This window comes from Epinephelus lanceolatus, chromosome 5, assembly GCF_041903045.1.
Source record: "Epinephelus lanceolatus isolate andai-2023 chromosome 5, ASM4190304v1, whole genome shotgun sequence".
Lineage (NCBI taxonomy): Eukaryota > Metazoa > Chordata > Actinopteri > Perciformes > Serranidae > Epinephelus > Epinephelus lanceolatus.
The window spans coordinates 20,963,994-20,991,875 of record NC_135738.1 but is presented as its reverse complement, the minus strand read 5'-3'; the positions used below and the strand labels follow the sequence as shown (position 1 = coordinate 20,991,875).

General features: G+C 41.9%; 1 protein-coding gene across 2 annotated transcripts; it reads right to left on the bottom strand.

The window, feature by feature from the left end:
* Nucleotides 1-162: 162 nt before the first annotated feature.
* Nucleotides 163-27,028, bottom strand: dennd4a (DENN/MADD domain containing 4A). 2 transcript variants are annotated; one of them, XM_033635408.2, is made up of 31 exons: nucleotides 26,854-27,028; nucleotides 21,152-21,483; nucleotides 20,692-20,938; nucleotides 20,526-20,595; nucleotides 20,220-20,389; nucleotides 19,127-19,365; nucleotides 18,958-19,024; nucleotides 18,733-18,791; nucleotides 18,506-18,650; nucleotides 17,627-17,802; nucleotides 17,172-17,272; nucleotides 16,225-16,443; nucleotides 15,401-15,546; nucleotides 14,896-14,916; nucleotides 12,431-12,564; nucleotides 11,929-12,061; nucleotides 11,381-11,587; nucleotides 11,164-11,292; nucleotides 10,909-11,053; nucleotides 9,472-9,594; nucleotides 7,779-7,889; nucleotides 7,134-7,208; nucleotides 6,197-7,041; nucleotides 5,889-6,105; nucleotides 5,163-5,254; nucleotides 4,884-5,059; nucleotides 4,240-4,603; nucleotides 3,641-3,758; nucleotides 3,193-3,355; nucleotides 3,023-3,087; nucleotides 163-2,020 (listed from the first exon to the last, which is right to left on the bottom strand). In XM_033635408.2, exons 2-31 carry the CDS (start codon nucleotides 21,460-21,462, stop codon nucleotides 1,884-1,886), a joined length of 5,205 nt encoding a protein of 1,734 aa, XP_033491299.2. In that variant the 5' UTR covers nucleotides 21,463-21,483; nucleotides 26,854-27,028; the 3' UTR covers nucleotides 163-1,883. The 2 variants fall into 2 exon arrangements, with proteins under 2 accessions (XP_033491299.2, XP_033491300.2); XM_033635409.2 differs by lacking the exon at nucleotides 14,896-14,916 and having other exon boundaries at nucleotides 26,854-26,992.
* Between the last annotated feature and the right edge of the window lie 854 nt (nucleotides 27,029-27,882).

Below are 27,882 nucleotides of genomic sequence, written 5' to 3'. Positions count from 1 at the left end.
ATGTAAATTTTGTACAAATCTGTGCACCAACAACCGTTTTATAACATTTATTAATAGAGAACCTGAGCTTGCTTGAACTTAATCAGTTTTTATAAAAAAATAAATAAATAAAAAGGTCAGTCGTGGCAATAGCACTTTGGAAATAATCAGACGTGACATCCGTAGAATAAACGTGTTTATTCATAAATGAAAGCAAACTATAGATCCAGCCAGGGAAGAAATTTGATTTCTTTCTCATATAAAAATCATACAAATTAGTATCTGTGTTACAAATGATAAATAATACATCATAAACATTGTTTTAATTGACAAATTGTGTAAACAACATGTAGACATCAAATGTTTTGGTCATCAGTGTTTTTTTGTTTGTTTTTGTCACACATTATAAGGTGAATAAAATGCAAATATACATGCTGTGATATTGGTGTTTATTCCAAGCACACAGCCTCGTCTAATCCAGCATCGTGTCACCATAAATAACTGTGGTGAAGTCCAGTAATAAACCGTGAAGCTGCGTCACATTTGTACCGTACGAACAGAATGTAGGCAGGTTTTTGTCAGTTAAAAGTGAGAGACAATATTAACACAGTGAACCATCACACTCATTTTTGGACATGATTTTGAAGCAGGGCAGGTCAGAGCTGTTCTCCTAACTTAACACCTTTCAAATTAATCTTTTAATATGCTCAGTGCAAAGAAACCTGCGCCATCATCTGTCCAAAGAGATTTATAATGTCCTCTTTTTTTTGCTCTGTATTTCACATTAAACAGTGCATTGCTGTACAAATGTCCAAAACTGACATGTACACCATACAGTGAAGACCAGAAGGAAATATACAAAATACTAGAATCAAATACTCTGTACATTTTTATAGATGAATTACTGTGTCAATAAATTAATTTCTTTATCAAAAATTGTGTCGATTTAACTAACAGAAAACATTTATTTTCAGTTTTTATTCATCTATTAGTTTGATTGTACTGTTTTTAAGGACATCTATCCTTGGTGGTCCCAAAAAACTCGTAAGTCCTCACATTAAAAAAGGTATTGCTTAAAAAAAACTAAATAAATCATGAGATTCCCTTTTAGGTTATTTTGGTACATTGTACAAAAAAAGGAGTAATAAACAAACATTATACATTTACATTAACTGAGTTCTCCCTTGTTGAATCAGAAGTTCATATTTTTTTTTATGTAACCATTTAATTTAGTGTATTCAGGCATATGAGCATGGTCCTGCTATATTAACAGGGTGCAGATGAAGAGGAATTTCTTTGCTTCCATTAACTGCATGTAATGGGACTATTAAACAGTGCAGTAAGTTCTGCAGCTGCCAAATAAAAAGTCACTTAAGCGAAGGTGGCCGGGCCACAGCGTTACATAAATGAAAATGAGTGGCAAGAGCTCATCTTGTCAAAGTGCTTTGTAAAAACACAAATGTCTAAAAGCATGTACTTAGTATACACACACTCGACAACAGTCTTGAACGAGGTCGCCAGGACCACTTATAAATTTGGACAATGTGATGATCATACACTTACTTTTACGTACTTACTCACAGCTTCAACAGAAACAAAGTCATAAAATAGACTGTATAATAACTGTACAAACATTTTACTGGAGTTATACTGAAAATACAGTGGATTTTCTAAATATTTACAAACACAAGGCTGTCACTCCACGCCTCTAACAGTATACTAGAAACTCATGGCAGTTGCTTTACATTAAGTGTCATTGTCCCGTTGTGCTTGAGAGCTCTGCGCTCCAGTCAGGTGAGCTGGTCCTGAGTCTAAGGAGCAGTCCGAAAAACAAACAAACAGAAGAAACCCAGCAGCAGTGACCGTGAAGGAAAAACATAATGGGACGGAAGAAGAGAAGTACTTTACAGACCAGGCTCCCCAAAAGTCCTCCTGCACTCCATGACCCCTGCTCCGGGGGGACGGTCACAGTTGTGTGTCAGTTTAACCTGGTTGGGGGTGAGGCGGTCATATGCTAGCTTGTACTCCCGGTCAAAAGCATCTGCAAAGAGGTAGAGAGGTAAAGGTTAGTGAACAATGTGATATTATGTCACTGTTTGGTAAAGCAAGAAAATAACTCTTCTAGCTTCTGTATAAAAAACAAGACTATTCAATTCAAATTCAAGACAACTTTTTTATCCCACTAGGGGCAATTAGCTAAAAGCAGCTTGGTGTGCAGAGAAACACGGTAACATACAACAACATACAAACAAATAAATACACCAAAGAGCTAAAATGTGGAATAAAAATCTGTAAATAATGCCTATAAATAGCTTTAATAGCACAGTAAAAGATCTGATTAGTTGTGCTTGTGCTTTTGTGAGGCTGTACTAAAGTGCAGTGGTAAATGTCAGCATGCTAACAGGCTCGCAGTGTAAATGCTAACATGCTGACGCTTAGCAGATGTAATATTTACCATCTCTGTTTAGCATGTTAGCATACTAACATTTGCTATTTAAGCATTAAAGTCAAAGTACAGCTGAGGCTGATGAACATAGTAGGTTATGCAGGTATTTGTTTTAAAAGCCAAGTGCTGGACAAATTAAAATTTTTGACCAGGTAATGGCTCTAGATGAAAAGTCAGGGAGTCATAAACATGATTATAATTCATCCTGTGTGGGGCATAATTGTCTGTAAAAAACATGAAGAAAGGTCCGCACACTTAAGCTCCATGAAGTGCAATTCATATTTTAATTTATTCAAAGTGAAGTTTCCAGCTGATGCTCATCTTCAGACTTAGAAGAGACATTTTGTGCCAGTCTATCTGGTAAATGTTGAGATATTCGATAGGATAAATAAAAACTTTGACATGCTGGTGGCACTGGAGAGAAAGTCAGGGATTCACTTAAGTCAGTAGGATTCATCTTCTAGGCACGATGGATAGCTGTACCAGATTTCATGGCAATCCATATAACAGTTGTTGAGATATTTCACTCTGGATTTAAGTGTTAGACTGAGCCTCACACAAACAGCGAGCATAAAAACAGGATGCTTTTGTACTTACTGATATTTATATTGTTCTTTCCCAAAGCCACCAAAGCAAGGAACAACAAATCTCTGTACAGGCTCCTTTTTCAGAGAGAGAGGGAAAAGAAGAAGAAATTAAATCGATTAGATTTTCCATCCGTATCACCTTTTACAAACAGCTTCTCACTAAACTCTTTATTTCCTCACCTCTGTCTCTTAAAGCCCATCTCTGGCCCCAGCAGCTGGATGATTTGGCTCATGGGCTGATAGACATCACTCTTCTTAATGCTCCTCACAAAACCCTGCAGTAGCTCCACAGTGAAGACTTGGCCTTCTTCGCACAGCCCGGAGCGAACCAGGGAGTTTGCACCTGCAAAGAACAAAAGATAAAAGTCACCCTGATCAAAGGCTCATTCATCTCCATCGCTCCAAATCAATTCTGAAAGTATAGCACTGTTAAGGGTGGCATGACTAATGGGAGGCCTGTACTGAATTATGCATGATTTTCTAGTTACTTCATATGCATTATTCAATTTACATGTAAATATCTGACCTTGATCAAACTTGCCGGCAAAATCATTTTCTGAAAATAATTTCACCTTCTGAACCGTATTATACCTCAGACTCAGTTAAAGTAAATGCTTTAGTGACTTACAATGTGTGTTCCACAGGACATAGCAGGGTTGAACTTTGTCTTTGTGCAACTTCAGGTTGTCCCACATGATCCTCACGAGCACCTGCTTACTGTCCTCGGATGAAACGCTCTGAGGAGTCTGTAAGGGGTAAAACACATGGCATATTAATCCCTTACTCTGTATGTCACAGCCCTTATTGTAGAATTTTAATTTTATTTAGTTTTAATACGTGCAAAAAGTAAAAAAAAAAATAAAGAGATGTTCCTAGTGAAAATTGTAAGTGCTGCTCTTATGCATTGCTCTGTTTTGTCTATTATTCAAACTACCACTAGGAGTCACCAAAGTTTGATTCTTTTTCCACACAAGTAGGAGGTTTGAAGAATACTTTGACATTTTGGGAAACACACTTTCTTGCCCAGAATCAGATGAGAAGATCAATACCACTCACTTGGCCCGGCTTCATACAGATATGAGAGTGGTATTGATATTTGCATCTAACTCATGTCAGCAAAGTGGAAAAGTGTATTTAACAGAGTTGATAAATGATGCCTTTACGGTTTATGGATCAATCTACACACAGCGGTCTGTGGGGGAGCTTGACAGACACCTGCATGTTTACCTGGTCTCCATGGCTACAGTGCTGGGAGGCCAGGATGAGAGCCGGCAGGTTGCTCGGCAACTCCAGCCTTCTGAAGTACCACACGAGGTTCCAGAAGACAATTGGGTGTTGGTCGACGACACTCGGGGAGGAGATGGCCTGGTCGCCCTCATTTACCAGCAGGCTCTCCAGCTCCTTCCACAGAACCAGAGGGCTCAGGTAGGGCACTGTCACTGGCGCAGGCCCAGCACTCCTGCTGCTCTCCTGCTCCTGCGGGGGAGCTGCAGATGACTGAGCTGCACAGTCTGCCGCAGACATTTTGGCCTCGGGATTGAGGGACGGTGACGTGACCTCCTCAGTAACAGGATTACTTTCCTTAGAAGACCTGAGGGGAGACACAGAGTGGATCTGTTTAAAGAGGCCGCAGGGATAAAAGACCTTGTGTGTGTGTGTGTGTGTGTGTCAGGCTTTTTCAGAAAAGTGCCAGCTAGCAGGACACTTTTACAATAGACCAATAGCACCAGAGATCAAAGACATTAGACCTCATATTATCAGCAAATTCAGTGTGAAATAATAGAAGCTGCTTAATAATTGTTCAAAGCGTTTCTGTACTTTATGCGAATATATGCAGTATACACACCGGTCTGTGTGAGGGGAGCATTTACCTGCTCTGTGGTCTCAGGTCTTTGATTTCCACATTAAGGAAAGGCAGGAAGGCTGTGCCGCAGAACGGACAAGTGCTGTTGAGGTTGGAGTCGTTTGCTGTCCAGCCAGCCATGATCTCCTCATCGTACACCAGACAGTCACATGTCTTACATAGTGAACAGCTGGACATCAGCACCTATAACAAAAGCAGCAAACATAGTTTAACACTCAATCATGATAGTGTGAGTCATTCTACAGATGAGCCTCTGATAAGGGATTTTTACACGAGAGTAGCTTACCTCCATGGTGTAATTGGGAGTGGGTTGGAAGCGGCTGGTGTCGGGGGAGGAATCTGGAGTGTGAGGGGGTTTAAAAGGAAGTGCCAAACCACCTGGATACGAGGGAGGATTATACAATTAGACACACGAGACAAAGCCAAGATTTCACACAACTGTCAAAGCTGTATCTGGATTTGATACAGCAAAAGTGGAAAAACAAAAAGAAGCAGCAACTTGTTCTTTAACGTGAACAATTATTGGACTTTTTCTCCTTTTTTCAGTGCAGGTTTAGCAAATCTGTGTGTCACATTGGTGTATCTGAGAGTGTGCACGTGAGTGTGCATGCACGTGTGCATGTTCTCATGTTTATGTATAGACTAGGGCCTGTGGCTGGGTGCAGAACAGCCTACACACTGAATCAGCCCTCACGCCTGCTGGCCTAGTTTCGCACAGAACAACACCCAACGCTCTCCATTACCGAGCCCTCTTACTCTAAATTTAGATCGTCAAGAAGTGTTTTGCTAGGAACCATTACAACACTGCAGTTAAAACAGAAATTTAACAAGCAGAGCTGTAAGCCATGACTTCTACACAGTAGAGATGCTTTCATAAAGGCTGACAACTACTCTAAATAAATGTGGATTGTTTTGTTCATGTAAAGCAAACATTTCAAGGTTCTAACTAGAACAAGCAGCTTCGTTCCAGAAATATTTGCCAAGCAGACAGATTAAAGGATGTGCAACACACCAGAGAAGGAGTTGTGTCTGAACACTCTGTTGGGCGTGCTGGGGCTTCCCAGGTTGTTATGACCCACAACTGGGCTCCTCCTGAGTCGGGAAACGCTGCCATGCTGGGGGGAGGTGAAGCCATCTGGGTCCAGACAGGAGTCATTATCAAGCAGTGAGGAGCAGTCTGCCTCTCCTGAGGTCAGTGAGGATACACTAATCCGGTCACAGTTTGCATCCTGCAGGAGAGGAGGAAGAAAAAAAATCATTGTTGTCATGGTAGCAGTTATATTGGGAATATTATTTCGGGGAAAATACTGCACTACCAACCTGTGTTAATGAAGTCTGGGAGGACAGACGAGAGTAGAGGCGACTGGCCTTCTCAGCCACGCCCTTCCCTGCTGATATGACGCTGCTCTTGAAGATGTCCAGAGTCGGGGTAAACAGTGAGTCCATGGAGAACGATGAGGAGGAGGGAGTAGGTGAGGATGGTGACACCAAGGAGGAAGGTCTCTCCCTGTCTTTTGTACAGACACCCAGAGGAAGAGACGGCGACGGCCTCAGCCTCTCCTTTGATTTCACAGGCAACGGGAGGTGTGTGCTAGAGCGGAGCAGGGTGGAGGGTCGCGGGGAGGTGTGAGGAGATGAGGCAGGGTGAAACAAAGGGCTCGAGGGGTTCTGCAGGTCCATGCTGGGTGTGCGACTGCTCAGAGGGCTGTTGCCATTATTCATGTACATCTCGATCTCTTCAGCGAGGTCACGGCGGGCCCTGTTTGTGCCGCTGTTCTCCTGATCACACTCTTGTACCGCATCTGCTGCCATCAGTGACAGGGGATCAAAGCCCCTCTCAATGACACCTGTTCTGCTCACAGTCGCAGCACTACAGCTGATACTCCTCTCTAGGAGCACACCTGGCCTCTCCTCTGCACCGCTGCAGCTGACGTTTCTCTCCACCACAGGTTTCTGTTTATCAGTCTCTGTCTCCTCTTCTTCTACCCCGTGCAGTCTGTCAGCAGCTAGGTGATGCTGCTTTGCTGAGCCAAGGTGAGGGACGGTGAGCCTTAGGCTTCCTTGTCCACCAGACAAGTCCAGAGATTTTGGCCTCTCTGACTTTGGCAGAACTCTACACAGAATGGCGTCACTAGAGGGACTGGAAAGCAGCCTGTTGCCATCGCCTGCGACAAAAATATAAGTGGCAAGACATTTAGCTCCATCTGTAGCTTTTACATATATTAATGATGGCTTTTGACGATCCTCTTAAACCTACCTGCACTGACATCGGTTGATTTGCAGCTTCCAGAAGAAGGAGAAACGCTGCTGACTGGAATCTCAATCTCAGACGCTGGAGATTTAAATGACAATGAATCATCAAAATCTCCAAAATCAGTACTGTATTCATGCAAAATTTACACTTAATAGAGAAAATCATCAGCTGCTGGAGTGCAGCTGTTCATGCCAGCGTGACGCTGTTGCAGTGGGGTGAATTAGGGTAAAATTGGCAGCTGCATGTATCCTTAAGGGACAGCTGTTAATCTTAAAATATGGCTGTCTTGTCCCAAAAAATTAAGTGCGCAATTAAGCCTGGGATGAAACACCCACACCAATTAGCGAGTCTGGAACAGAGATTGCATCAACGACATGTTGTTATCAGCAACAAAAAATATTCAAGACTAATCCTGTCATGCAAACAATCACCTCCTTATATAACGCATCTATCCATCAACAGAATCTGTTTCTCAAAAACACCTAAAAATAACAGCAAATGGACGGGTGAATACAGTACACCCACACTGCCATATGATACTCTTTTAAAGCAAGAGCGTTCATTTTGCTGCCAGTAAGCGGTGATTCACTCCTGCAGAAACTGTACTAAGTGTCAAAGATTAGAGATAGAAGCTAATCCATAACTCACTGGACTGCCTCGGCCCTTTGTCTTCGACCGGTGGCGCGCTGTCACTCTCTCTGCTGCACATCCGCTCCTCCTCTTTGGATAGTGAATCGTAACCCTGGTCTGACTGTCCACCTGGAAAGATAAGAGATAACCAGTGAATTATTTGGTTGTATTTTTCCTACCTAGCTTAGTTCCCTCTTTCAGAAAGAGCTGAGTGAATCAAAACCCAGCTATTTAGTCTCAGTGGATTGCTTTATAAGTGACAACTGATCTGAGAGTTTTTTTTGAACAGAGCACGGTGACATTCCCTACAGCTTACAGCACAATGCTCCCAGAATAGAAAAGCAGGAGCAGCAGGAAAGGAATGGTGTCTTTGAAAACTTGTATCATATTCACAAGGTCAAACCGCAGGAAGACGTACAAACTGGCTCGACTGTGATTTATTTTACTCTCACGCAATTTCTGCTTTATTCAATTGTTTCCCTCTGAGGGGTGAGAAAAATGAGACAAGTTGTGAGCCAGATTCGAGTCCATGATACTGTTAGTGCAAGAGCTTTATCCTGCTGACGGGCCACTGTAAGCCCTGTTGTCTCGACTGCCCTTTATCTGCAGGACATTTGTCTTAATGTGAGATGAAGGGCAAAAGATGAAACCAACAAAGTGTCATCAAGGCAACAAATTCATTTTTTGTCAAAGTCTAGTTTACATTTACTGCAAAAAGACAAAAAATACTATCTATCACCCATCGCCTGCAAAGATTTTATGGATGCATGTGCCTCCTGATGATTGCTTAGTTTACATTTGCCACAGTTACTTCTTAATGCCATTGCCTTAATGACATATGAACCCTCTAGGACCCTGAAGACATTTGGGGCCTGCCTACTGACCGTCCCAAGAGTCAGAACAAAACATGGTGAAGCAGCGTTTTGTTATCATGCAGCACAAACCTGGAATAACCTCCCAGATGATGTTAGATAAGTCCTGAATCTGACCATTTTTAAGTCAAAGCTAAAAACGTTCCTTTTTCAACTTTATTTTTAAACTCAATTCTACATCTTTTTATCTTTGCACCTCTTGTCTGCACTTTTGCTACTTTTTTTAAATTGTAAATCATTTACTAATTAATTTTACCTTTTAAATCCTTTTTTGCTTTACTCATTTCTGTATCCTGTATGATGTTTTATATTTTTTTGCTCTGTAAAGCATTTTGAACTGCCCTTGTATATGAAATAAATACAAATAAAGCTGCCTTGTCATTGGAATAGAATTAGCCTTGTTAGCATTTGTTATTCTTTTATGATATATTTATATATATATATATATATTTAAAATATGAACTTCATAGTGTTTTTTATTTGTTAATTCATATTTTTGTGTGTTCAGATGAGCTGCTCTGACATTTTTCACATATAGAAGACACAATACTGACGCATTTCTTGGTACTGGAGACTCTTTCTGTGGGTGTCGAGTGATTGACAGAAACCAGAGTGTGCAGTAGTGTCAAAACAATTTAAATAAGTACAGTGACATTTAAGTAGAGAAATGCAAAATTGAGGTTAATAAATCATGTGGGTTGGCCACATTTAAAGTGGTGACTTTAATCAAATTAAACTGAGATTTTCTTTCTAGAGAGAGGCTGAAACACGAGGAGGAGCAGTGACACAACTGAAGGATGAGAGCGAAACAGTTCAAAGAAGAAAGAGTCGTTTCCTACCTGTACTGAATCCATCATCGCTGGAGTCCATTTTAGTGAAGTCAGTGTCGATGGAAGTACGCTCGGCAGAGTCATTAGCACTGTCCAAACTGCCATGACTGACTGTGTCAAGATCACTGCCGTCTGAAGTGAGATAACAGAGAAAGGGGATGAGGATGATTAAAACAAATGACAGAGCACCAGCAGGATAAGAGCCCAGCTGCTATAAGGGCTCTGTGCAAACAATGCCTGAACGCTGCTGTAATCGTTACTGCAAAGATGCAGGAATGCTCTGAATGTCACATAGCTGTCGATGTGATTGAACGACATGAAAAGGATGCCAGAGTGCCGAAAGATAATCAAGGCTTCACTTTTTTGTTGTATTTTTAACTCAAAGGAGAGAAAAACGAGGGCTGAATAAATCACATTGAATTGCACATTTTTTTATTTCACCAATTGTACATTCTCAGGAGAATTATTTAGTGAAATAACTAAGATCAAGCTACTCAACATGATCACATTACCATTTTGGGGAATTTTGAATAAAATCCTTCTTGTGAAGAGAATAAAATCAAAATGAACAACAAAAACAACACCAAGGTCGGAGCATACGATGTAAAGCATGTTGTTTTTTATCAGACCCCCTCGCACAACATGCCATTATGGTAATGAGAGTCTAACTGGGCTGCTGTGGGAATTAGGGAGCAACCTGTGTGTAGTAACTGCTGGGGAGGAAAACCTCTTCACTCTGTTTAATTAGTGTCATTACAGAAATGCAGGTTGGGAGCGGCATGTGCTGGAGGAGGCTGGAGTTGGGATAAACCTCCTTCTGAGACTTGTAAGGAAGAAACAAGTGCTCCCACAGGATCACAGTCATTTGCATGTCTATTTTTTAAGAACCACAGGAAGTAAGAAAACTCCTCGACTTTCAGTCTCTTAGTTACTGAATTTGCGCCCAACTGAAAAGTAATTACCACTGCAGTCTCAAACAACTTAGGCCCTGATTAGTCTTGGGTATAAAACAATGACTGGTTTTAGTATTTGCAGGCAGTCAATGTGGGAAGGCACAATATACTGCGTCAGTTATCATATTGACATTGGGTGATATGTTTAAAAATATGTTACAGCTAATAAATCACAGTGATTTCATATGTGGATGATAAATGTGTTAGTGTAAAGAGCGTGATTTCATTTCTGGCTATATTGTGATATATGATGAAGAAACTGAAATGAATAAATCTAAGTTCACATCTAACTTTCTGTGTGTGTTTGTAAAAACATAATAAATTACTGTAGGGAGCATATTTCGACAGACATTGTGGAAGTATTGCTAATGAAAGGAAAAACATCAGCGTAATTACAGCAAAAATTAACATGGAAATCAGGGGGTACCAGATCAGATGTCAGCAAAAAATATATATTTAATGCATCCCTCAGTCTGGACATTAGTATTCTTACCTGAAAGCTGAGGGTCTCTGTTCAGTGTCTGTTGTTTCCTCCCTGCTCGCTTGAACTGGAGCACACCCAGGATCACGTTTCTCAGTTTCCCCCACAAAAAGTAGCCTCCCCTGGTGGTGGAGGGCCAGGTGCTCTCTAACACCGCCTGCAGCAATGAATATGTTCAGCATATGTGGTCATACATTTTCAGACTGTCTAATTTAGAATCAGATTAGCTTGTTTATTGCTTGTACAGTACATATAAAGAGCACGCACCTTGTTGTAGTACCCATAGGTGATGGCGTTAGGCTGAACTCCGGCTTTCTTCATCTCAAACAACACCCTGACAGCAAGGACTGGCTGGCTGTACTGCCCGCACAGCTGCAGCAACACACGGTAACACACCTAGGACAGAAAAACACCAGGATTTAAAAATCAATCTGCACCACTGAACATGTATATAGTGACGTGGTTGTCTGACGCAGTTTCCCACCTCATCTGGAGCCTGCAGCTTCTTGTCCTGCATCTTCCTCAGCACATCATAAGCTGTACGCAGAGCGCGCACCTTTGAGTGGCAGGTGCCGACAAACCCTGGCAGGCAGATGAACCAAAGGCCGTAGCAGTGGCGCAGCAGACACTTGGACCACATCTGAGGCATAGATGAATGGGTTTTGGCCATCCTTTGAGCTGATTTGATCTCCTGAGATTAAAAAAAAGAAGATCACATGTTGAGATAATTTATCTTCTTGCAGCTAGATTTGCATTTACATTTATTACCCTATCCATCATTATGTAGAGGGAGTGCAGCAGTAAAAAGAGCTCTTAAATTAAAAACATAAACACAGGCTCAAACAAGCATCAGCTGTGAGAATTAATTGAACATATCTGCGTTTATTAATAATTATATGGTTTCAAAACAGAAAGAGCTAGGAGAAGACAGAAAATTTGGGTTTATATGTGGCATTTCTAGAAAAATAAATCATGATTCATTTCTTAGACTGAGTACGTTTTCAAGAAAATCTCACTACTCATATGGCTGACCTGTTTAGAGCGCCTAAAGATGGCCGTGGGGCTGGCAGGGCTGCTGTGGCGTGAGGCCATGCCTCCTGATGGAGGATTTGGCCCCTCCAGTGGCTCCAGAAGCTCAGCATTCAGCACAGGGAACCCAGAGTAGCTGCAGAACGATATATATATTCACTCATATACACATATACATAAACTGAAATAGACATCAATCCCACATAAACACCGGCAAGCCAAACGACAAGCACAATGGTTCGGCTCTAACATCCTGGAAGCTCGAGCACCGACATAAGAATCCTAAAGTGATGTGTTCCAGCTGGAAATAATAACAAAGCCCTAAAGCAGTGACAAATTCTTCAACAACAGAGACAATTTACGCTGTGTCTCTCCTTCGGGAGCCGCTGAGTGCACCCAGTGTCGGTGAGAAGTGCTCTTGAAGTGTGTCTCTGTGAGACGCAGTAAAAGAAAGAAACAGCCTGTCTTGTAGCTATCATTAAGACATTGATCTGCAGTGTGGTACCTATAGCACAGAGGATGCTCTTCTCCCTGTGGTAGTGGAGGCAGCTCTGGAGGGTTGATATAGACCGTGTGCTCACTGCGGTGGGATTCATCCAGTTCGATCAGTCTGGTTTCCTCCGGCCGCTCACTGTCCATCTGATTTTCAAGGAAAAAACACATTTGTCATTACTTCTCACTCTGGTCTTAATTTTTTTCTCTAAACATAAATCTATAGACGCTAATGCTGCCTCGGGGCTCATGGGCATCTGAAACTGTCTGAGTCCTCAGATCAGATCAGATATGAGGGTCAGTGAGGACAAACAGATGTCAGTAATGAGTCCATCTCCATCAGGAATATGGCCCTACTCCATCTACCTAAGGGCACTGCCAAGGCAAAGGCTTGATCCTATGAATCCTCCAAGACTAAATGAATCCAGGCTGCAGTGACCTGGACAAAATGGATGCCATGTTACTCCTGGGACATGAAACCATTAAACTGTACCGCTTTGGCAGCAATGCTCGATACTAAACTGCTACATTTTCTTCAGCTCAGAGCTGATTTGCTGCATGGAGAGACATGTGAGGATCTCCACTGTCTGAGAACAACAGCAGTATTCCTCTGTGCTGCATGGCAAAGTAAAGCCATGTTCTCTTCTAGGAGAAAATCACCACTGAATAGCTGTCTGGGAGATCATAAAAAGCCTGCTATGCTCATGTGCATTCACTTGGCTTATCGGAATCGATTACCAGCTTATCTCGGACATGAGCTTCACAAAAACGTTAATATTGTGGCAGCGGCTGAAAAGCTCCCCAGTGCTACTGCGTTACAGGGTTTGTTCCACTCAGTCAAGTAGATGATTCAGTCAACTAACTCTCACTGACCTATCTGCCCTCGCTTCGATTCTGCTCAGTGTTTCTCTGCTTGTTGCCCTTCCTCTTACACCCAATAGGTCTTTCTCAATCACACACTCTTTGTCAAGCTCAGCAGCACTGACGCTGAATGAATCAATGCTTCCACTTCTCAATAATAACCGCAGCGACTGCACGTACAGGAGCTCCCACTGTTTATGCAGGATGTATGCGACTTCCTCATTGCACAAGTTTGCAAGCACAGAGGGTTTTTTCGGAGGAGAGGGCAATGTTTTGTCTTTTTTTGTGTTACAAAACATGCGTGGGCAGCTTGTGTTAATAAAAGCTGTCAAATCACTGAATGACTAACGCTCTTACTGACAACGAGCAGGATTCGTCAACATCCTGTGGGATATTAACAACATAAAGCACAACGTATTAACAAAGGATAATCACACCTGCCTTCTTCTGTCATTCTTTTGTATTACATTCATAAAAATAGAATGATAGTAGACCAGATATTCCGATTTAAATCACTGTAACAGAATGGCCGTTTTTATTATGTTTTTATGTGCCATTGCAACTGTTGTAGAAGGCTAACATGCGTCTGAGCAAACCAACTTGCAGTAACAACCGAATGAGCAGTGGAAAAGGATATTTTCAAATAAGCAATCCATTAAAATATTACTATAACTGTTTATTTTTTTTCTATTAATTGCATGTTTGTTAAAACATGACATAGGGTAGGTCTAGTTGCCTCAGAAGAACATGGAAGAGTCACTGCTCAGTGGGCAGCTAAGAGGCAGCGACCAGATGGATAAACAGCATGCAGATCAGCATATTGTCACATCTAACTCTGTGAAAGGAGGGTTCATTTCGGCCAAACCAGAGCTGGTGATTGTTGGAACAGTGGATTAATTAACTAGATGACTAACAAGACTAACTGAGATGGTTTTGTCAGAATGAAGTGTGTTTTATGATGAGCTAACAGTTTATTGACAGGGAGAAAATGGTTGGCGTACTGTTGTGTTTCCCTGTTTAATAGGGAGAATAGATGTAAGAATAGACGAGGTTCTCAAACTATAGAGTGTGACGCACTTCATGGCCACACTGACATGTCGTCACCATAACAACTGACAACAATCCCCATTTTCCTTAAACGACCACGGCAAACAGTTTAATGTCCATTCTACTCTCATTCTATTTTTGCAATTATGTCAGGATAGTGCACAGTCACTGCAGTGAAAGGCAAGCACAAATAATTAATCTCACTATCTCAGCGTCCCGTCACAGTCTCTTACAATTCTGCATAACCTCTTTGTGTGGTTCAATCTAATGGCACCTGGTTCAATAAAGCAGACTGCGGACACACACACTGACAGCTAATGCACTTCCTCACATTCAAGACCTCTCCTGCACTTTTAGCCACACTCCCCTCACTTTGATTTATTCAGTACACACTCACACAAAACACTCTGACCTGAGTCATGCGCAAAGAAACAATGGAAAACACTTTACTTTGGGGTCATACCTGATTCCACTACAGCTAAAAAAAGAAAATGAGTGCAAAAAAAAAAAACTAATTTACTCTCACAAACAAAAGAGGTTTAAACTACAAAACAAGCTCTGGTACCTTACCTTGCTGCCAGTAGTGAATAGCTACCAGGCAGTGGCCAGTGATGACAAGCAGCGCAGCATAAAAGACAAAAGGCAGAAAATCAGAGCAGAAGAAGAGGATGACAATAATAGAAATACCAAAAAAGAAGACAGGAAAGCACTTTTAAAAAGGACTGGAAGAACAGGGGACATTATAGATGCTAAAAGCTGATAGCACTGATGTTAATAAGCAGCTCAAGGGAGACAGTGTTAATTACTCTTTGTTTATTTCTATTAGTCCCTGTTATTTGCTTATTAGCTCCTTCAAATTAAACCAAGACCCTAATAAGACATCTTAATTGAAAGGACAGCATGTGATTAATCTTCCCTCTAAACGCCTCAGCTTTGTTTCTTCTGCAAACGGGCGGAGGCCAGACTGAATACATTTATTGGAGCATTTGCTCCTACACAGCAAAATGATGCAGCTCTTCTGATGAACTGTCTCTGACACAGAAAATCCATAGTAAGGATTAGCTGCAAACCTCACCTTATCAACACACTCATCGAAGAAAGCCAGGCTGGCGTCTTTATCACTGACAAAGGAGCACTCCTCTATGAAACGGCTGAACATTTGAGTCTTGGTCATGAGAGAGTAAAACCTCTGGTGGGAGCGGTCTCTGCTTTTCAGGAAGCCTACAAAACAAAGCACATTATGTAATGACAAGCATGACAAGTGGGCATTAATATCAGATTATAAAACTGGACATTAACCTGTTTGAGGAATGAGAATGTTTGCGGGGTCAACGTGTCGACTTAACCAACATTTACAGGAAATGAATACTGTTGTATGAGACAGTTTGTTCTCTGCTGCTCTGCTTGCATAAGAGCACACAGATGCGCAGGGACATTGTGCTATTAATCATAGCGCTGTCTGTGATTTGTCATCCAAGCCTAATTTCCAGTGAAGCTTAAGCTTAATCACCAGAGTCATTACAGCAGTAATTTAGGCCAAACTTTGATGCAGCAGCACTCAGATCTTAACCCCCTGACCTCCTATAGCACTGAATCACGTAAGGCACGGCAACAATAGCTTGTCAGGGTGTTTTTGTAACAGACCTTTTTCTCAGCTGACATTTTGACTTGTCATAGTGGGAAAAGCACAGGTGAAATTGATAACATTAATGATGACTCAGCTCCATTAGGTGTCCAAGTATTGTGCAAGCCAGCAAGCACAATACCAAGGCCTCCCCTGAGTGGAATGCAGCTCTTATAATACACCTGTGTCTTTCTTACAATGACACATCAAAATGTCTGCCGTGAAAAAGGTCTATTGCACACAGTATAACATCACAGATGAAGACTCAAGTGTACCTTGGATGTCAAAGAGGGAGCTGGCATCGGTGGTCTTCTCAGAGGGGGCTTGGGTGATGGGCAGGAGGTAGGAGCGGTATCCTCGTAGGATGGCCGCCATGAAGCGCAGGAAGGCCTCCTGGATCTCCAGCTCCAGAGTGTGGAGACTCTTCCCACCGTTAAGCTCACTGTCAGTCACTGTGTGCTCCATCTGCACATCTTCACGGTTCAGCTGACCACCTGACAGCACACAATAGTAGATTATGTTAAATATATAAACACATAAACAAATATTTGCAAATTATTGTGAGTGCCAGAGAAAGGTTTGTAAGCATTTGTTATTTTTCTGGTATAGATGGGAAAGAAAATGCTAGCGTGGTTGTGAAAAAACAAAAAAAACCTCCCTGGAACACTATTATAAACATCTAACAGCAAGCAATTAATTTCTGGGTGGTTTTTTTTGAATGCCTCAGTATTACCAGCCAAAAATAGACCACCTGACATTGCATCATTATATTTTCAATTCAGCTAAAATGGAGTGTGATAGCAGAAAACATCAAAGGTAAATGTTAATCTGTTGCAATCAAAGAGCTCCTTTCTAGGCTGGGATTTATTTTGCATCAATGTTTAACCATCACAAAGAAAAAAACATGACAGTGGAGACAGACATTTCTGCAGCAGACTCCAATAGATCTGATACATCATCGACTGAATCACAGTAAATTTGTAATCTAAGTATATGTAGATGAGCCAGGTTGAGCAGAAGTGGATACAGATTAAATTACACTTCCTTTCTCTTGGGATGCACTAAACATCGACCAACAAAGCTGGTTTCTTATAACACTGTAAGCATCCAATGAGTTTTCCTGTAAAATTGACTGTACACGCTGACTCAACAGAATCAAGCAGCTGACATCAATTATTCACGAAACCACAGATAAAATGACACAGCATCAAACTGGACTCACCCTCAGTGAGCTGCTGATAGAGCTTATTCAGGGTGTTCAGGAGATGTTTGCAGGCTCTCCTGGGCAAGATTTTCCACGTTAGAGCCTTCTTGTCGTCTTTTCTGAAAGCACACCATACGGTTTTCATTTACACAGGAGGACAGTCAAGAAACATTGCGAGGAGATACAAGGAGGGAGACAAATTCACTGACATCAGCACTGACAATTTAATCTCACCGCAGCTTTTGGGTTGATGAAGGAGACCCAAATGTGCTTTTATGTCAAGTAAAAATATTTCACATTCCAGCTCCTATCATTACATAAGAGGTTGAGTGATACCGATAACCTTGGGGAGAACTTTCACCATTAGACCTACTAAAAGTTAAACCATTAGAATTTTTTATTTCTGAAGGGAGTGTCTTCGAGTTGAAGGTGGCCATCTATCACAGAGCGGTTGCAGTTAAAAGGCCACTTACTGGGAGATTGTGTTGGTGTCCAGATCCACACAGCTGATGTCAGCTGGGGGCACGTAGAGGTCAAAGTACCGGGAGTCCACACCCACGATGAAAGGACATGGTGCACTGAGGACACCGGCCAGAGCAAGAGGGCACAGGGGGATGTAGGGGCATGGCCAGTGGAAGGGAAAGATCATCTGAAAGGGAAGATCAATATGTTATAATTGATATAGAGTCAGTGCAGAGATTTAAAGGAACAGTGTGTAAGATTTGGGGATTTCGTGGCATCTAGCGGTGAGGATTGAAGACTGCAACCAGCTGAAACTTCTCCTGGTTAGAATTCCTTTAGTGTTCATCGTTCAGTAGGTGAACCAAATTATCCACAGAGGTCTCTTCTTCTTCAAAACAAAGGGACCAGGTGATTTTTTTGTTTGCTTTGTCCATTCTGAGCTACGGTAGAAACATGCCGGTACAACCAGGTGATCTCTGTACATGCGGACCCACTCCCTATGTAGATATAAGTGGCCCATTCTGAGATAACAAAAACTCACTTCTTATTTTCAGATGATTACACACTTCAGAAAACATGCCAATTATAGAACTATTATATTCTATTTCTGTCAATATATCCCCCTAAATCCCACACACTGAACCTTTAAACCGGGAGCTAATCAGAAATATTTCCTCCCATTTTCTGAGAACTTCATTTCTTTGAAGAGCATTTATAGTGGTAATCGTTCATTTAAAATACCAGAGGGTCCTCTTTGATGTGATTATAGGTAGTTGGTTCATTGACGCTGCAGCTCATCCACCATTGTAGCTATAATCACATTAAAGACCACCCTGTTTAGTGGTTTTATCAGGAACAGTGGAAAGGAAGGAAAAGAACAAAAGACTTACAGACACAAGGGCCTCTGTAACACTGGTGAGCACAGCTGGACGCAGGGAATGAACCAGGATCTTGTGCTCTGTGACAGCCAGCACCAGCAGAGTGGCTGCGTTCTTCGGGCCCAGATTCAGGAGTAACGTGGAGAGGCTTCCACCACTGGACACACAAATGGACCAAATTAAGACTGAAGCAAATACAGCATGTCTTTATGTTTTGCATTTCACTGATGTGTCTCTACCTGAGAGGCAGCGGAGAGGACACAGGCTGGCTCAGTATCAGGCTGTCGTGCGGAGACAGCTGTGGAAGCAACACAGGAGAGCGTTAGAGCATTAGAGCGTCAGTGGGTGGAGGATTTAGCTCATGACTACAGCGTGGTTAAAGAAATTCCTGTCAAACCAGATAAAGCAGCCATGCAGAACTGAGGTCATTACTTCACTCATGAAATTTCACATTTTAAGCTTACCTGCACTAGGATGCGTGGTCTCTGAGTGGAAGGGAATGGCACATTTTGCATGAAGTGAGAGATGTGCCTGTGGGTAAAAAAGAACCACTTAAAAAGGCAGTAAGGGCAAGACTAAGAATAGACTTTAAACTTTAAACCAGAGAGGATGGGTCTGTAAAACATTGCTAACTTTTCAATAGGCAGGGCATGTGGTCCAGAGATGGAGTATCGGTAGAGGAAAGTAAGAAAGCTTCTGAAGGACTGGAAGAAGGGCCAGTGGGAGAGCAGACAGATGCTCTTGTTGCTGTAAACACTCCTGGTCCCATCGGGTCCAAGATCAGAGCTTGGCAGGCCGAGCTGCGAGCGCTGACGCTCAGACAGGTTCTCCTCTGAGTAAGGCTCATAGAACTGGATGGCTGCTCCGTAAACCTGCAAGCAAAAGGATCACAATATCAGTGTGATGATCTGCATAAAGAATATCCAGGAGTACACGCACAAACATCCTGAAGCAACTTAACAAAGACACAAAGCACAGTCGTCCTTATTCACTTATTCAGGTAAGCTGTTGTGGCAGCTCCACTGGAGAATTTTCATCATAATAAATCGGCTAAATCACACTCAGTCCTTTGAAGTTGTTCCTCCCAAATAGATAAACAAATCATACCAGGCATAGAGTGCCAGGAGACTAGTCTGCAGACTAGAGGTTGCAGGCAAGGAGTGAGCACTGAGGCATTCAGCATTTAAAACTTATGTACCAGCCCAAGTGGCGCATGAGCTATCCATTATTCAAAAGATGAGCTGCAAAAAAAATCTTTCATGCTGCATTGCTTTCAAAGACTTAAAGCCTTTTAGTATTCCAAACACAGCCTTTGGACCATTTTTGATTCCAGTCAGAGTTTAGAGGTTGATTAAGATTGTCTGGTATTCCTAGAAAAACCACTGCAGTTCATCAACAAACTAATTCATAAGGGATCCTAATGCACAGAGAGAGAGACGGAGGGGGGATAAAGATGGAGAGGCTGGCTGAAATTAGGCAATTAAGGGAGAATTTATGTATTTAAGGGCAGAAAACTGATGCCAACTTTGGGAGAACTGCCTAATTAATGATGATGTAAATGAAAGTTAGCAGGACTCTGAACAGAGTGGTGGTTTCCTTGGCAAAATCAGTGGGCATGCTGTAGGCTTGTTTGTGTTTTGCAAATGCACAAAAAGGCAAGTGATTATGAAAGATTATAAGAAACAACATGGTTTTCCGTAAGGCTAATTTAAGGAAGGGGTTTTACCTTTTCTCCAGAGGCACCCGTCAGGACAAATGTGGAAAAAACAGGCAGGGAGTGTTTGGTGTGTGCTGGCCAGCACTCGACTGTTGCCCCCATAGGCAGGCAGAACATAGGCACAGACTCAGGCAGTGGGAAGGACTCGTAGTCCTCTTCAGGATACCTACACAGCAGACCTGCACAAATGCACACAAGCACAGTCATTAATTTACGGTCACCTTGTTTAAAACTGACATTCCCTCAATCTGATTATGTATTTGAGCCTTCTGAATTTGGTTTAGCTCATAATAGAGATTCTGCACACCGCTTTACCTGCTTTGTATGCGATTGTGTTTGTTTTAGCCAGAGACTTCTTATAACAAAGGTAGACTGAGGATCCCCACTGGAATATGAGAAGAGACATCACAGATCAGTCAAAACCTGCATTACTATACAGACACACTAGAAATATAACAGTGTTCTCAGAGCTCTTTCCCACCATGCTGCTGTTGAGATTCTTGTCCACCTTGCAGAAGGTGTGAGGGGGCGTCTCGCCCTTGCCGGGGATGATGACGCAGACATCAGTGACAGCCAGTGAGGTATGGGGTTGACTCTTCGGTGCACGGCGGTAGGTGATGTAGATGCGCTGGGATGACGAGTTGCTGATGTTGGCAGGGCGACCTGAGGGGGTGGTCTGGACGATGTGACATCCAGGTTTCAGCTTCTCTTTCCACTCATACAGAACCCTGAGGCACAAGGCAGTGTTAAGTGGTGTGTATATGATCCTTTTGTAACAAGACTTTCTTGGGAAATATTACTGGAGTGCTCTGATAATGTATTCATTGAAGAGATGTCAGAGTAGAGGATGTGTTTAAGAGCAGATTATAGTGACCCAAGGCAGAGAAGTGATTAGTGGTGCTGGGTGAGTAAAGGGTCAGTGACTGAGGATTACTGCTTACCCAAGATCTGTCAGTGGAGGCTTATCTCTGCCTCGCTTGAAGCACAAGAATATCTGTGGGCCCCTGAGGCTGGCTCCATTGAGCTCTGCAGAGAGGCCTGAGGGGGTGCTTTCAACACAGGTGAACCCCGGGGGTACTTCTTCACCCAGGGAGCGAATCACCACAGCTACGTCAGTGATAGGGGCTTTTGGTTTCACAGACTTGGGACCGGCATCATCAAAGTGGAGCTCCTCCTCCAAAGGCTTGGATGAGTCGGTGAGGCCGGCAACCACAAAGTAGTCGGCTACACGAGGCCCTTTATCCTCCATCATTTCCCATTCCCACACTGTGGGCTGAAAAGAGAAGAGGACAGGGGGGAGGGCTTTCATTATGCATTTTAATCATATTGCTAAAAGCTTAAAAACAAGAGAAAATGGGCCTTTGCCACCAGGAAATGACCTGGCTGAGCAGAATATCCTGGCAAAAACAGCATCATCTTTAAAATCAGTCTCTGAGCACACTGTAATTATCGTCCTGCTACTCCAATTGTTGCGTTAAACACAGATTTACAGACTCCATGCAGCATGTAAAGTAGACATAACCTATATTACAAATGCATACCATACTGAAGAAACAACAAAATATAATGAGAGCATCTGGAAGCATTTAGTGTGCATTCCTCTCTGCAAAAACACCATATTTCAACAAGAAATATGGGAGGGTTTAAGACCAATGACCTTGGTATATGCCATGACCGATTATGTAAAATAAAACACATGCCTTTGTAGAAAAAAAGAAAGAAAAATGTGCAGAGAGGAAAAGTACCAGAACTATAAGCGTGCATTGGGAAATGAAGACAGGGTTCACTGAAGTGCAGCAAAGAGCTTTTTCGAAGCTCTCAGCGAGGTAATATTCAGACGACATATATTCTGCGCTCAACAATGTCGTGTAAAAGAAAAGAATAGAGGGAGCGCCTGTGAGTCAGCTTGTTATAGCTTTATCACAAAGCACTGAGCCCTGGAAGCCCTCTCAGCACTGGGGCAGCTCATTGTGCTTCAGCTGAAGAGCCTGCTTTATCTCTCACAGCAGTTCCTCCACACTCGCTGGCAAACTGATAAACAGCTGCCTATTATTTCTCCCACTGGGATGTGAAGGAGTTAGCATAAAGTTAGTCGCCTCGTCTGCATTGGATGTATCACTACTAGGGACCATGGCACACAAGAAGCTGTGACCATATCTCACCCACTCAGGACTTTGGCTTCCACTGGCTTTAAAGCTAATGGATCTGTGTCCCATTCCCTCGTGTGGCCGACTGATGGGGCAGAACGCTAAGCACTGCTTACAGGCTTAGGGCATGGAATGCACCGCTAACATGAGAACATGGAAAAAGTGGGATGATCTATAGCGGCAAGCACGTTTCTGAGCCTACCAGAAACCATAAGACCATCCAAAAGAAATGCCCCACCAAAGTTCTGTCATATATATTTCCTGTTGCATAAGTTGTCTTTTAAAATTCTGACTCATCATCACAAGGTTGCTCACGGTCTTGCAGTGTTTTGGCCTCCATGTGTTTATGAGTGTTTTCCCGATTAGCTGGCGGCTGTTTTGTTGCCAGTTATTTGTGCTCTGCAGTGTTGAGCCTTGTGGGCATTGCCAATGACTCAGCATGCCAAACTGCAAGAAAAGTTTTCATCTTTTCCTAATTTCATTCAATACTGCATTTAATTAGATGACAAACTATGCATGTATATATTGCAGCTGCACTTACAAAAGACAGGACTTGTTTTTCTCATGCAGCTTTTGTTCACTCAGGTTTTCAAAATTGATTAAAATGATGGCATGAGCTGTAGAATCGAATTTGGGAAAAACAAAAAGGTCCAGGAATTGAAACGCTTTCAAGATGTTATTTTCACAATAGATGCACATTTAAAGTGGCTGCTTAGCTATGCTCTTTCTCCACATTGCTCCACTGGTTCCACTTTTCTAGCACTGTGATGAGTGGCACCAAAAAGCAAAACTTTTGCACGCTTCAGGGTCAACAGGGGCACAGGAGAAGACCATGGGCCTGACAATCATAGAACAAAGAACTCCTGAACACTGTGTGCTACACTTGCAATAATAGTACATTTAATCAGGATATCTTACAAGACAGTGGGAGAAATGGCTTGAATGGACCAATCAGATCTTATTGCAGACTGAAGTCACTCATTAAGACAAGTGTCACAATAATCACTTTTTTCTTTGCGTATCCGATGGATTACTTCAGTGGTTTCCACCTGGTGGGTTGTGGTCCACAATTGCATCATGGGTCCATTCTGATGGACCGCAAGTGACTTGCAAACATGTCAAGTTTGTAAAAAAACACACCTTTTTTTCTAAGTACATTGAGTTTCCAGCACAGTGCTTGTATTCTGAAGTGCTGTTTTCTACTGTCGAGTGAGTGACTAATCAACACCTACTTAACAGAGACAGCAAACTAGCTCAACGACGTGGCTAAAAGCAAGTATGATGCTGAATAGATTCAACTCTGTGGACCTTGATCTAATGACTAAGGAGACATCTGAACCTTGTGGCGAGATCACTTGGGAACCACTGGATTAGTTTATTGGGTTATTATAGGGCCTTTTTGACAGCAGATAATGTCTGCAAATATACCACATCTGAGATTGTTGTCCTACCTGAATCGCCCATATATGTAGTACAGAATTGGCAAGTATGATTTTGAGGCGGCATACTATTCAGAATCCCAACTGGTACAGCCACAGCGTCCAGATTTCTCCTTAGTCATTAGTTCAAGGTCCACACAGTTGAGTATATTCAGTGGTATACTTGTGTTTGGCTACGTCATCAAGCTAGGTTGCTGTCTCTGTCAGTTGCTGTTGATTAGTCACTCACTCTACAGCAGAAAATTACACTTCAAAAAAGCTCTCTGCTGAAAAGTACTGCACTTAAAAATAAAGGGTGTTTTTTTTCCACTTGTGGTCCATTCTGACTGCTCCCATGACCCCATTTTGGACCACAACCCACTAGTTGGGAACCACTTTGCTCGAATGTTAAGCTTCCACCAGGCTGCTCATAAACACAGTGATTATGGTAAAGAATGAAAATCAAGAAGGATATTTTTTGTTATACGTTTACGATCCATATTATTTAGTGACCTAACAGCCAAAGAAAGTTGATCATTTTTCAGTGGCTCCACCTCTTTTTTAACATGACACAACACTTAAGCCAGTCCGTAAATCACCTGCTCTAAATGGTGTTACGTGAATGATCCTAAATATGTACAGCCGATGCCATGGCAGATGTGTCGTATAATACTTGGAAGGTTCTGGATTAAATATAGATGTAATCTCCAGTTCCAACCACAGTGCATCCACTGCGTCTATTCCTCCCACTCAACAGGACGTAGAGGCCTAAAATTATATCTAATCCTCACCATAGCAACAAGATTGAAAGTGAACGCTGAACTGAAAGACTGAACGTTTCTCACTCTGATGCTGAAACAAGTTGGAAACATTGCTCTAGTTGAATACAACTCGGCTAATGGCCTGTGTCTGTACCACAGATGTACTCTGTTCAGAGAGTGTCTGAGACAGAGTGTAAAATGTGAAACAAAAAATGAACTAAAGCATTCGTTTTGTCTCTCATATTGTTTTCTTTTTGTTCTTACCTGGCAGCTCATCTCACAGTCTTTCCCTGGCAATGTGTTTGTGAATTTCCACTTTGTTTTCCATTAGTGTCTAAGGTTGATGTTACTGGGCAGGCCGCACTAGATCAGACGATTAGTTACGAGCCCTTTGCTGTCATGTGTTCTGTGCTTCCATTTGTTTGTTTGCACACAGTGTTGCATCACTTTGATTGTTCAGTACATCAGTCTAGAAAGACTTCTAAAATCCTGTGAGACCTGCTTCAGTGGCAAAAAAAAGCCTATAAATAAACCTGGCTCCAATACACATGATATTTCATTTTCCACATAATTTCAACTCTCCTCCTACTACCTCACTTATTGCAGGCAATCCTGTGTTCGCCCAGGACTGGAAGTGAGTCACACGCGGTCTCCCCAGAAACTGCAATTTTTTTCATTCACCACAGCTTTCTTCATAAAAGCCACACAAATAAGGACATAGCGGATTTCCTCTTCTTACCAGGGAATGGGCCAACTTCCCTGTTCGCATCCACTATTGTTTTTATGAGTCACGTCCAATCAACAGCTTCGCAGAAATGACAGATTTGTCAGAAATTTGTTTACCACTTGGGCAGCAGATTTTCCCCACACAGTCTGAGAACGTCACACCTCACATTTTGTATCTGCCAGCCCCAGGACTTCATTTAAAATACTGCAATATGCCTTTAGTGGGTGCACCATTGATAAAAACTGTTCATCACTTTATACTATTTTCCTTGGAGCTGTCATATTTGGTATGTAGGGAAACCTTTGAGTCTTGACTGTAATCTAAAACACACTTTTCTGGATTTTTATCACTACTTGTCCACACAGAACTAGTTTGTAAAGACAGAACTGCCAAGTGGAATTTTGACAAAATTACAAATAATGGTACAAATAATAGTTGTTTAAAACTTGAACTGTGACAGAATATGTCAAAATGCTGGCTGGAATAAGATTAAACAACATATTGGAGCTATGATGGGAGCTTTTATCATTTTTTCATCCACGCCGTTTGATATTTCTTGCAAGGAACATTTATTTTTCAACATTTTCCTCCTCACAGTAAGGCAGGATTTTGACATGAAACCGTCAAAAATAATTGACCCTCTCTCCACACTGCATGTAATTTTGTGATGTGAAATAAAGGCCTTTTGACTTTTGCTTTGAGCACCACAGTGTTGTTATAATTACGGCCCCAGAGACAGAAGCAGCCGCTGCTGGACAGTCAGTCTCAGGCTGTGCAAGGATTAGAGGGCTGTGTTAACAGCAGGAGGGCAGGGAGGATGGGCAGTCTGATCTGGGGAGGGAACCACCACAACATTTCACTCAGCATCTGTTCCCTCTTAGCCATGAAGACAACCCTCACCCTCATCAGCCATTTGCATTCCTTATGTTTGACAGGGGGGTACCCTGGCTGCTTGACGAGGAAACCACACACGCCCAAGATAAATAGAGCAGAAAGATGAAGGAGAAAAATACTCTGAGGTGGTGCTGGAAAAATACTAAGGAACCCTGCATGATAAGCTTGCAACGCTTGCATTTTGTGCATAGGGAATATTTGGTTTAGCTCACCACAAAGCCAGCAAATGTTCCTTTGAAAAACACAACTGACCATAGCAACCACAATAGTACAGAGGGGGTTTCTCATATGCCCACACCACAAGGAGCCATCTTATGGAGCATCTACTCGGGATGCAATAAAATAAGCCTCCATATGACTTCTTTGTAACCAATGGGCGCACTGTAAATACTGGGAATCACGCACAGGCTGCGATGCTCACTATTAAAGCATTCAGTTACGCTTGTGATGCATCCAGCAAGACGACAATATTATTATATAACATATTATCCTTGTCGGTCAATTGTCCTAATAAACCACCCGACATCAAAATAACAGGTTACATCAAAGGTTTCCGTTTGTAGCGCTCACACACACAATCACGAATAAGAACACAACATGTAAAAATAAAATAAACACGTGAAACAGCTGAATTATAAAAACTGGGTGTGTGGGCGTCGTTTGTTTTTATTCTCATTAAAAGAAGAATCTACTCACATCTCGATTGAAAGATGATCTGTCGAGTATGAGTCGAGACAAAAACCGAGATTTCTGTTGATTAGAAATATTATTCCTCAGTGCTGGCTCCGTCTGTTTGTTTTTATTTTACCTCTGTCTAAATTTGTTATTATAAAAAAATAATAATTCACACTGGGATGGACGAACCCGAATAGCCTGTGTAGTCCCGAGCAGCGCTTTATCCAGACCTGCGCGGCTCACGTGACTGATTACAACCATCGTTGACGTCACTGATGACACTATTATCAACGTCTGAAGCTGTGAGGAAACAACATTTGGACTGATGTGCAAGTTTACACTGAAGTGCAGTAACTGAGCACAGGAAGAGTAAAAAGTAAAGCCTGTGGTAGTAATAATAATAACACTTAAATATTATTGCTATTATTATTAATATAAATGTTATAAATTCCATCTTACTTGAGAATAATAATATTATCAGCATTTTATATTTAATTTGTGCAGCTGCCTGTTTAATTACATTTTCTTTGGCCATAGAAATGAAAATCTTTGTACTAGGGTTGCAACATATGTCTAATAATAACTTATAATTGATTAATCTGACAATTATTTTCGCACTTAATTGCTTTGTCTGTAAAATTCAAGCGTGAAATAGGCCTGTTATAATTTCCCACGGTCCAAAGTGATGTCTTCAAATGTCTTGTTTTGTTCAGCTGATGGTTCAAAACCAAAATTGTATTAAATTTACTGTCATCAGTGACAAAAAGAACCATATCCTCACATCTTAGAAGCTTTTTTTAACATAAAAAACATGATTTTTCGGTTATCATAACAGTTATTGATCAGTTTTCAATCATTTGTCTGATTAAGTGTTTCAGCTTTATTTTGAAGCCTTCTCCCGCACAAGTTCTGATTGGTTTTTGGTGACCCAATAATAAATAACACTGCAGTCAGACTATTAAATATCCCACCAAGTGTTACTTTGTTATTCTATAATGTAAACACGCCCAGATCACAAACTTCCCCTAAAGTTCCAGTAAAAGTAGAGGA